General features: G+C 38.9%; 1 protein-coding gene across 1 annotated transcript; it reads left to right on the top strand.

Moving 5' to 3' along the window:
* The first annotated feature begins 880 nt into the window (after positions 1 to 880).
* On the top strand, positions 881 to 11,112 carry LOC143299765 (tafazzin-like). Its single transcript, XM_076613166.1, has 8 exons — positions 881 to 1,119; positions 1,745 to 1,873; positions 2,369 to 2,581; positions 3,332 to 3,376; positions 3,896 to 3,958; positions 5,579 to 5,631; positions 6,481 to 6,558; positions 7,912 to 11,112. The coding sequence occupies exons 1-8, from the start codon at positions 984 to 986 to the stop codon at positions 8,005 to 8,007; spliced, it is 813 nt and encodes a 270-aa protein (XP_076469281.1). The 5' UTR covers positions 881 to 983; the 3' UTR covers positions 8,008 to 11,112.
* The last annotated feature ends 570 nt before the right edge of the window (positions 11,113 to 11,682 follow it).

Here is an 11,682-nt window from a genome sequence, read left to right as displayed (position 1 = left end):
GTGTATCTCAGTACTCAGTCCCATAGTTATACACACAGTATATGTATCTCAGTACCCAGTCCCATAATTATATAGACATACATACAGTATATGTATCTCAGTCTCAGCCGGTCCCACAGACATACATCAGTATAGTATATGTATCTCAGTACTCACGGCAGTCCCATAGTTATACATACAGTATATCTATCTCAGTACCCAGTCCCATAGACATATATACAGTATATGTATCTCAGTCTCAGTCCCATAGACATACATACAGTATATGTATCTCAGTACTCAGTCCCATAGACAGACAAACCGAGTATATCTATCTCAGTACCCAGTCCCAGATAGACATATATACAGTATATATATATCTCAGTCTCAGTCCCATAGACATACATATAGTGTATGTATCTCAGTACTCAGTCCCATAGACATACATACAGTATATCTATCTCAGTACCCAGTCCCATAGACATATATACAGTGTACGGATCTCAGTCTCAGTGCCATAGACATACATACAGTAGATGTATCTCAGTACTCAGTGCCATAGACATACATACAGTAGATGTACCTCAGTACTCAGTCTCCGCCGGACACATCGTGACTGTGACTGAGGACTCAGTCGGAACTTGACGGCGGCCGGTTTCTGATGTGACCGTGTTTAGCATCATTGAACATACCCTCAGCAGTTCTTAGCTGCACTGAGTTGTAGTTTCTATGGACGTGGGGCTGATGTATTTGAGCTCATTTGGAAAATGCATACACCAACGTCAACAAAGGAGGTTTTATCGGTTTTTATGGAAAGAGCCGGGAACCGATTTTGGCGCGGGCTCTTTTCTGGCACAACACCTATCCATTTCCTGTCCACCTCAAGGGAGAGCACTTTCAGGTTGCCCTCGACGACCTGCGTTGCTTTCGGCTTTGAGTTACGTCATCTGTGCACGTTTCTAGCAGTCGAGCAAAGGTCAGCGGCGACAAACCAAGTAGAAACCATGTCCAAGTCACCTAAACATGTGATCTACCCCGATTCCTGGAGGTTTCCCTCCACTTACCGGACTTCCCTCAAATGGCAGATCACCAGTCGTTTGATGATGGCTGCTGTTGGGTCTGTCAGCAAGATATGGATCGGTAAGGACTGGTGTGGGGGGCCACTGGCATCACTGGAGGCATGGGCATTGATGGATAAAGATAATAATAACAACAGCCTGTATTTTCCTGTTTTCCCCCCAGTTCTATCAGTATGAATTACACACGTATACATTATGTGCATAAAGTTCAAATTCTGAAGGTAAAGGTTTCAGTTGTCTCAAATGTCATAACTGAATATCATCATCTTCATCTTCGTCAACATCAATTCTGTATCATTTCTTTCCTTCTCAATATCCCTCAGTCCTTCTCCTCATTCTGTCGTTTTCATAAAATACTTCTTTGCATGCATACACAAATGCATGGACAGACATGTCTTGAAAAAAGTTGAAGGGTGTGTAACCTAGCAGACGAGTGAATTTTCGCTCTCAGTTTAGTTATTTAGAACTGTAATATTTTATTTCTGTAGTTTATCGGAAGTCAGTGATAATGAATTGATGTACTGTAGCATTTTTGTTAATTCCTTTGGTTGCTTGTTTGTCAGTAAATTTGCTAGGCTTGTTTTAGAAAACAAAACATTTAAGTGATTTATCTCAACTCATATTGCAATTGTTGGATGAGTGTGATATAGTTGAAGGGTGACGTGAGTGTTTTTGTGTGAACACAGAATGGCTGAACAGATGCAAGATCCACAACAAGCAGACGCTGATGAAAGTTGTGGAGTCGCGCCCTGAAGGCCGAGGGCTGGTCACCATCAGTAACCACACCAGCTGTGTGGACGATCCTTTCTTGTGGGGTCAGTGCACACCTTGCACATTGTTGTCCTTCAGTGTGGTTTTCTCATTGCGTAATTATATCTCCTTTTTCAATGTGGTGTTACATGCCTTTTTGATGAAGATATACCTGGCCTTGATCTGTATAATGAATCTAAAATGTATTTTTTCTGTTAATTATTTTGGTTGACACAGCATGCTTTTTGAGAAATACAGGTTGGTGCAGGTGATGTAGTGTACAGGGGTGGGAACAGATGGAAGTTGGAATGTTGACAGATGTTACTGTTTGATACTGATGGATGTGGTTATTATAATAAAAGTATGTTTGGTGTGTTATTTGTTTGCTTGTCTGTATTTTGTGAATGCATTTGAAAAAAAAAAGTGTGTGTGTGTGTGTGTGTGTGTGAATTGAAATGATAACAATCTGTTGTTGTTTTTTTCTTAATGGAAATTCCTAAGAAACTTCTTTCTTGTGCTGTATGAAAACTCATAAATTTTTCTTGTAATATTTTTTTCAGGTAAACTCAAAATGAAGCATGTTCTCCAGCACACTGCCATGCGTTGGACACCTGCAGCGGAGGACGTGTGTTTCACCAAGCCCCTCCACTCCTGGTTCATGACCATGGGTCAGTGTGTGCCCGTGCGACGAGGCAGCGGCGTCTACCAGAAGAGCATGGACTTCTTGCTGGACAAGCTGGACATGGGGCACTGGGTTCACATCTTTCCAGAAGGTAGTTGAGTGGACATGTGTGTTGTTTTTTTGCTGTACATATATTGTATGATATTTTGCTGTACATATATTGTATGATAGTCATGTCTGATTATGACCATCAGAATGGAAGAGAAGGCATTTGCTGTTTCGACTCCCTGGGCATGAATTTGATCATAGGGGAGTGTGTCTTGCCCAAGTTATATCCCCACTACCTTAGCCAAGAAGACTCTAGGGCAGTTGGTGATGGGATGGTCCCCAAAGGCAGACTAGTCTGGAAGGCTGCAGTGCTAAGAGTCAGTGCAGTCTTGCCTCTGAATCATAGCCCTTCATGGTACTTGTAAGTATGATTATATTTGTGGAGTATATTATATTTGTGAAGTAAATTATATTTGTGGTGTTGTAGTATATTCTTTGTGAGATGGTGCTTGAATGTTGTTAAAAGTTTGGTTGTTACAGAAATTGAGCTGCATTTCATTTTGATATTCATTGTACATTAAAATCAGGCTATGTTCCTGGTAACAATCAGGCTATGTTCCTGGTAACAATCAGGCTATGTTCCTGGTAACAATCAGGCTATGTTCCTGGTAACAATCAGGCTATGTTCCTGGTAACAATCAGGCTATGTTCCCGGTGAAGGTGAATTGCTCTTCAGTAGTTGAAAACTAGAGATGGGGAAGTTTGTATGTGGTTGTCCTTTTTCTATGTAATTTTAAAAAGTTGTTATTAATATGTTTTTTTATTAACATATACGTTGGTCTTCCTTTTTCAGGGAAAGTCAACCTCACCAACGACAAATTACTCAGGTTTAAGTGGGGTGAGTATGCTGTGAATAAATCTACTGTCAGTATATGTTGTACTTTGCATCAGTACAGTATTAGAAACTTATTAGCATGTTTGATACAAACAAAACAAAAATGAGATATGCTTTGTCATGAATGTTTGTAGGAAGTAGAAATATAGCAGGATTATGTTGTGTGGTAAAATAAAGATATGAGAAAGTTAGATGAAACGTTACCACAAAAGTGTGTTCCAGGGTTTATTGTTAAACTAATATAAAGTTATTCAAGCTTTTAAATAAGAGAAACGCAATGGTATGCAAGGTTGTAATAGAACAATTTTAGTAAAGTGTGCCAGTTTATCAGAGAACATGACTGAAGATATGTACTTAATTAAGTAATTTGAAAGAGAGAATACAGGACACGAGAGTTGTTTCTTTTTTTTTTTACATACATGATGATAAGTTAGAGACAAATAAGAGTCACTGTTGAGAAAACAACAACTAATATTGATGGTGAATATAATGAAAGAACCTTTCCTTGTTGTGTTTGGTCAGGTGTGGGCCGGTTGGTTGCAGAGTGCAAGACATCGCCCATTGTATTGCCCATGTTTCACGTGGGTGAGTTGATTGGTCATGTTTCACACTTGATGTTGTCATTACAGCATGATTGTTTTTGACACTCAGCGTTCTGTACAACTGGCATTGTTGTCAGAATGACAACTGTTGAACTTTAATCTATCTTACCTGTCAGTCAGTTGATGTCTAGTGGGGGAAATTTATTTTAGAGTTTGGCAGGTTATTTGGGCAGTACATATGGGGTATTCATCTAACAATAGAAATATTTATAGTTCTTTCGCTTGAAAAGAAAAAAAACAGCATTGGGTTTAATTCCTTGACTGCATTGTAGAGTACAGAAAGTCAGCTCAGGTCTTATTGAAAATCATATTGTAAATTGGTATTTGGAGATGCTGAATGAACAATGATTTGACGTTTTTGTGTGTGACAGATTGTTCTGTTTTTTTTATTCCACATATGTTTGTCTTTTAACTGTTAGGAAAATGGTGAGCATTGTTTTGGCTTTACTTGCCGCCAACAAAGGTTAGAGTGAAATATCTGTGCCTCTCACCTGTGAGATATAATGTGATTTTTTTTTTATGATAGTTTATCTTCATGTGTGAATGTGTGTCTTCATGTTTTACATTTATTTGCTTATTTATCATCATTGTTGTCTTATTTATTTATTTATTATTTTTTTTAATTTTATTATTATCATTACTACTACCTTTTTTATATTATAATTATTATTTATTCATTTATTTATTTATGTAAGCTTATCTATTATTTATTCACCTTTTTTTTTTCTCAAGGCCTGACTAAGCACGTTGGGTTATGCTGCTGGTCAGGCATCTGCTTGGCAGATGTGGTGTAGCGTATATGGATCTGTCCGAACGCAGTGACGCCTCCTTGAGCTACTGAAACTGAAACTGAAACTTATCTTCAGTCTGGTAAAACAGATTGACTAATGTTTCATGGATTTTAATAAAAGTTTTCAGCTTGTGGTATTTAGATGGTGTTTACTTGTTTAATGTGATATGCCTGTCTTTGTCTGCCCCAACTGTCAGCGAACATTTCGTGCGCAGATTGGACTATTCAGCCATCTGCGCACTCACAGATAGATTCATGAGCATCCTTCCCCCCACCCCACCACCACCCTCCCCCCATCCCCCATCCCCCATCTGGATGACAACGATGGTCATCATCGATCTCGATGGACACACCACCACTTGTCCTTGACTGGATAAGCATATTTCAACATTTTTAATTTGTTTTTATTTGTACTTGGCTGACCTTGTTGATAATCAAATGTCATTTACCTCCAGGATTTTGCGATGTCATTACCAAACCATTTTGCTGGAATATGATTAATAATGTGATAATTGTTTTCAGTTTTAATCATTTATCTATTCTTGTCATTGATATATTATTCTGTGTTTATTATTCATTTCTCTATGCATACAAAGAAATGTATATATCATTATATGCCTTTCTTTTTTTTTCTTTTTTTTTAAAGTGTTTTTCTGACTTTTCTCCTTTATTTTTTGTTTTGCATAATCTTTTTGAATGGATATAAATATGCTTTACATAATTATAGATTCTGTGTGTGTGTGTCTGTGTGTGTGTGTGTCTGTGTGTTTATCAGCTCTGTAATGGTTCATATTTTCCTTGTGGTTGAAACAGGTATGGATCATATACTTCCCAACAAGGCACCATATATACCACAGATCCGCAAGGTGCAGTATGAACTCGAGTATTGTACTACTGATAAAATTAAAACATTACATTTCAAAATGTGATTTGGGCATAGAATATTATGATTTTTTTTTCTCTCTGATTAAAAATCTGTTTGATATGTATGCAAGTATTGCTCTGATTTTATTGTCTTTTTTTTCTGATCTTGTTGCTGATGCTATTTTTGCTTTAGATATATGTATTAGATTATGACATTATTGATATATGTAATTATAGTTTGATACTAAATCATAATTAGATGCCTGCTGTATTTATGAAACATTGTTTCAGCTTCCAAGAGGTGTCAAAGTGTGTGTGGACTAATCCATATACGCTACACCACATCTATTGAAAGAAAAGAAAAAAAGAAGGCAGATGTCTCCTCTTTGCATAAAGCCAGTGCATTGATCAGGCCTTGAGAGCCTTTGTTAGGTTTGCATAAAACATTGAAATAAAATGATAACAATTAAAAAAAAAAAAAGTACCCCTTCACACAAATGCACGCTGATGCCAGTGTGCAAATGTGTGTGTGTGTGTGTGTGTGCTTGAGTGAATCTGTGCTTATGTGTGAGTGTGTGTGTCTGTGTCTGTGTATATGTGACAGTGTGTTGTGTGGTAGTGTTTTGTGCATGTGTGTTTGTGTGTGTCTGTATCTCTGTCTGTGTATATGTGACAGTGTGTTGTGTGATAGTGTTTTGTGCATGTGTGTTTGCATGAGTGAGAACAAGAGAGGTAATGGTGCATGACATAGTTTCTGTCTTTTAACACACACACACACACACACACACACACACACACACACACACAGAGGAATAAGACCAAAAACCAATTTCTCTGCATTTTGTTTTCAGAATGTAACACTGCTAATCGGGAATCCTTTGGATTTTGCAAAAGACATTGAACTGTTACAGTCCCTGAAAAAATCCCCGGTGAGTACCGGTATTTGTCATGTGCCATGGATAACAGTTCTGGATCCATCCTGTAGTTTTGCAGTACAGTAAATACACTCTTTCTTGTAAACAGTCTTTCATCATATTGTGAAGTTCACACAGGGAAGATCATTCTGTTCATGGGCTTGAAAAATGTTATAGTTTTTTTTTGTTGTTGTATGCAAGAGGGAGGGAGAGGAGGATACTGTAATTTCCCCAAAAAGAAATAATAATAAAAACATACTTTTTTCCACAATTATTTTTACCTAGTGATGTTTGTAGCAGAAATTGTGACAGTGAATGGTGGTCGCTGTGTGTCTAGCAGCAGACATGGGTGATGGTGATTGTGGCTGTGTGTGTGTGGTAGTAGACATGGGTGATGGTGATTGTGGCTGTGTGTGTGTGGTAGTAGACATGGGTGATGGTGATTGTGGCTGTGTGTAGAACTAGAAGTAGACATGGATGACAGTGATTGTGGCTGTGTGTGTGGTAGTAGACATGGGTGATGGTGATTGTGGCTGTGTGTAGAACTAGAAGTAGACATGGATGACAGTGATTGTGGCTGTTTGAGTGGTAGTAGACATGGGTGATGGTGATTGTGGCTGTGTGTGTGGTAGTAGACATGGGTGATGGTGATTGTGGCTGTGTGTGTGGTAGTAGACATGGGTGATGGTGATTGTGGCTGTGTGTAGAACTAGAAGTAGACATGGATGAAAGTGATTGTGGCTGTGTGTGTGGTAGTAGACATGGGTGATGGTGATTGTGGCTGTGTGTGTGGTAGTAGACATGGGTGATGGTGATTGTGGCTGTGTGTGTGGTAGTAGACATGGATGAAAGTGATTGTGGCTGTGTGTGTGGTAGTAGACATGGGTGATGGTGATTGTGGCTGTGTGTAGAACTAGAAGTAGACATGGATGACAGTGATTGTGGCTGTGTGTGTGGTAGTAGACATGGGTGATGGTGATTGTGGCTGTGTGTAGAACTAGAAGTAGACATGGATGACAGTGATTGTGGCTGTGTGTGTGGTAGTAGACATGGGTGATGGTGATTGTGGCTGTGTGTGTGGTAGTACACATGGGTGATGGTGATTGTGGCTGTGTGTAGAACTAGAAGTAGACATGGATGGCAGTGATTGTGGCTGTGTGTGTGGTAGTAGACATGGGTGATGGTGATTGTGGCTGTGTGTGTGGTAGTAGACATGGGTGACAGTGATTGTGGCTGTGTGTGTGGTAGTAGACATGGGTGATGGTGATTGTGGCTGTGTGTGTGGTAGTAGACATGGGTGATGGTGATTGTGGCTGTGTGTGTGGTAGTAGACATGGGTGACAGTGATTGTTGGTGGCTGTGTTTCAGAGAGAAATAAGAAAGCACATCACAGACAGACTGCAGGAAGAGCTGAGAGTGCTGCAGGAGAAAGCGCACTCTGTGCATGCCGAGTTCCACAGATGATCCTCGCAGACAGCTAGACGTAGACTGTCAGGGTGCTGGAGTTGTTCAGATCTGTGTGGTGTGTGTTCAACACTTACATTTACTCACAACATCAAGAGGTCTTTGGGGCTTAGTGATATACCAGACAGATTGTGTGCAGTGAAGATGACTCCGACATCAGAGGGGTGTGGCATTAATGCACAGCAGGTATACTGTCTCTTCCTCCTTGTTTTAAATTTGATTTTTTTTTTTTTTTTAAGCTCTTTTAAGAAACAAGGAGAAAGGAAATTTATTCACATAGATGGTGGCTCTCTGGTGCGTATACATATTGTTTAAAAATGGAAATCAGAATGTAGTCACAGCAACCAGCGTCACAACAGCAGCTTGGCCAGATCAGTGGATTTTATTTGGAAGGTCTGTGGTTTGAATCCTGGGTGGACATTTTTCTAGTCTCCAAGTTCAACATGTATGGAAACCTGCTGAAAGTGCCTTCATCCTCGTTGTGTGTGTGTGTGTTTATGTATCATATTTTACGGACTATAAGGGGATACTTTTTTTCCCTGACTTAAACCCATACACTTTATAATGCGGTGCGTCTAATATGTGGCTGAAATATGTCTGAAGTTGTGAATCAGATTTGTATCTTATTGAGTTTGATGTTCGATCCTGGAAGTATGACATTCAGAAGGAAACCATGAATCACAATTTAAAAAAAACTCGCAAACGATCCGCTTTGAAACAACCTGCAATCAACACATCACAGAGCGAGTCAAAGAAGCAGTCAGATGTTTGGGTTCTGTTCTGGCAATCATCCCCTGCGAAGCAACACAGGTTCTCCATATTTTCACAAAAGCCAGACTTTGCTACGTGTCAGGTACATTGGAGAGAGCTCCTACCCCATGACAGCGTTGTGTGAGGTAGGGAAACACGGGGATACTCAGCATGTATCGGCTCCAGAAGGAGACTGGCAGCCTAACGGGCAGGGTAAAACATGTTCATGCATACATACAGAACATGGACATCGTAGTCCTCAGTTGAAAGAAAAACAGCGGTGAACCAGAAAGCAGCCAGGCTGGGAAGGAAGGACAGGCTTTGAGTGATAGAGAGTGGGGAGGGTAGAGGACAAGGGGTGGAATGTTAGATCAGTATGATAGTCATGTCTGTCATCATCATTGAGTGATATAGAGTGGAGAGGGTAGAGGACAAGGGGTGGAATGTTAGATCAGTATGATAGTCATGTCTGTCATCATCATTGAGTGATATAGAGTGGAGAGGGTAGAGGACAAAGTGTGGAATGTTAGATCAGTGATAGTCATGTCTGTCATCATCATTGAGTGATATAGAGTGGAGAGGGTAGAGGACAAGGTGTGGAATGTTAGATCAGTGATAGTCATGTCTGTCATCATCATTGAGTGATATAGAGTGGAGAGCGTAGAGGACAAGTGTGGAATGTTAGATCAGTGATAGTCATGTCTGACTGTCATATCACAGCAGCTGTATTGGGAAGGTTCCCAAAGGCCAACTAGCCCCCTGGGCTGCAGCACTAAGAGCCAGTGTAATCTTGCCTCCTAATTTGAGAGTCATAGTCCTTCACCAAAGACGGAGCTGTAAAAGAATTTCTATTGCAGTGGAGAAAGCATTTATTATACAGCTCTCACTTAGCTGTTGGCCCAACTCTAAGCTTATGTTGATATGTGATATAAGCCACGTGTTGAGCCTAGATCACATTACATTACATTATGTGACATGAATTGGTATTGAAAGCATAGTGCACGACCATCTGGGCTGTTGATAATTTAAAAACTGATTTTACTTCTCCGACATAAGGAGACTGTGGGACCAATGCATTGATCTCTCACTGACTTTGCAGAATGTGGGGTAAAAAAAAGGTTTCAATGAAAATATTGATTAGTATATTTTCGTACAACTTTTGTTTCTGATTCTCAGAAAGACCAAGAAGATAGAATGAACAATATTTTATCTGCCGTATAGCATCAGGCATGTTCAGCTGAGTATGGTTGCAACTGTTACCAATATATGAAGGAAGCAAATGATGAAAAAACCAATTGTTGTGGACATGGTAAAAGTGTGTGTACTTTATATTTTCCTGTACAGATAACACCAGTATTTGAGGCAAAATGTATCATGATAAAACTTGTGAATATTTCGAACTGGCGATGGTTAATTCATATAACATCTTTTATCATCAGATTTGTACAACTCATGTTGATGTAAGAAAACGACTGACTGATTGACAACTGAAACAGCTGGAAGTCTTCAGAATTCTGATGACAGTGGAAGTTTAATTGTAACAATAATACGTTATCTCAGGGATTTGATGACCAGTTCTGAAGTGTATTAGAAATGTTGAATCATGCTGTATGTAGTATGTAAATAATGTCCACGTTTCATGTATAAACTTCAGATGAAATGCATGAACTTCAGGTTGAATGCATGGACTTCAGATTAGATGTATTAAATTCAAAATAAATGTTTGTGACTTTGAATACAGTTGAAGTTGTTGTTGTTGTCTTCGGTTTAACGTCTTTCCACTTGAAGTGATATTTGACGAGGAAGCTGTTGTGGCCTCGTGATATTCAGTATTTATTATTTTATGAAGAAAGCTGTTTAGGTTCGGCAGGGTCCAGTAACTGATCAGAATGTCAAACACACACATTGCTCTCCAGTTGTAGCATTTTTATTGTGGTAATCTGAAGTGTATTCCACTGTTGGAATGCTTATATTTTCAACAAATTGTGTTTATAAAAAGAATGTGATTTCAACCATTTTACAAGCATAAGATTTTTTTTTTTTATCTTGCATATTTGACATGACAAGTCGTGTATGTTCTGTTCTACTGTCAGTTCATGTTCAGCAGCAATAGTTACTACTGAAAATGACAGTACACATTGTTTCTTGTCAGCTGGTTGATAACATCCTTTGCTGAGAGCAGAGGAAAGACAGGTTTTGATCATGTTTTATATATTTGTAATGAACACCAAGGTGCAGCCATTTGTTGCTAGTACGCATTTAGATATTTGACATGGTTTTTTTTTTTGTACAGTATTGCACTGATAATGCAAGTTTTGTTGTTTGAAATGATTAATAAAATGTCAGTTTCTTTTATCTTCATTTGATTATATATGGAGTTATGTGAGTGTGCTTTTGTGCCGAGTTATGAAATGATATTTAGTGTTTTTCTGTTTGAGATATCCCCAGAAAATCTTTTTTTGATTTATGCAAAGAACTGGCTGAATGTAAAGGTGAATGCATTCCATGGACACATTTTATCCTTACATATGTAATTAATGATATGACAGATGATTTTCATCATTGGTGTATACAGTAAAGAGATGGGAAGGAATCTTCAGTATTTCTTCTGAAATCTGTATTTTTAAGAGTCCCACAGGGCTTTGGAAAATTTTAGGGCATACTAAAGTGCACTGTCTTAATTTAAAAAAAATTTAGGGCATACCAAAGTGCAGTCTTGTAAAAAATAAAAAAATTTAAAAAAATTTAAAAAGAAAGAAAAATTAAATCTGAAAACATGCAAGGAGAGGCCAGAATTTGTTTCTTTAAAAAAGTGAAAAAAATACATATTCTTTTGAGTGCCTTCGTCCCCTAACCCCCCAGACAGGCTGTCGGCCCTGCAGCCCACCTGGGCCTATAGGCAGCCCCTAGATCCCCAACCAACTT

The sequence above is a fragment of the Babylonia areolata genome, chromosome 25, assembly GCF_041734735.1.
Source record: "Babylonia areolata isolate BAREFJ2019XMU chromosome 25, ASM4173473v1, whole genome shotgun sequence".
Lineage (NCBI taxonomy): Eukaryota > Metazoa > Mollusca > Gastropoda > Neogastropoda > Buccinidae > Babylonia > Babylonia areolata.
The sequence above is the reverse complement of the archived record's forward strand: the minus strand, read 5'-3'. Positions and strand labels throughout refer to the sequence as shown.

What these genes read in the sequence shown, in the direction of transcription:
- LOC143299765 (XM_076613166.1), top strand. Translation starts at nt 984, where the DNA reads ATGTCCAAGTCACCTAAACATGTGATCTACCCCGATTCCTGGAGGTTT. An exon ending in TGTCAGCAAGATATGGATCG is followed by an intron (nt 1,120 to 1,744) that starts GTAAGGACTGGT and finishes GTGTGAACACAG; the next exon opens with AATGGCTGAACAGATGCAAG. An exon ending in ATTACTCAGGTTTAAGTGGG is followed by an intron (nt 3,377 to 3,895) that starts GTGAGTATGCTG and finishes GTGTTTGGTCAG; the next exon opens with GTGTGGGCCGGTTGGTTGCA.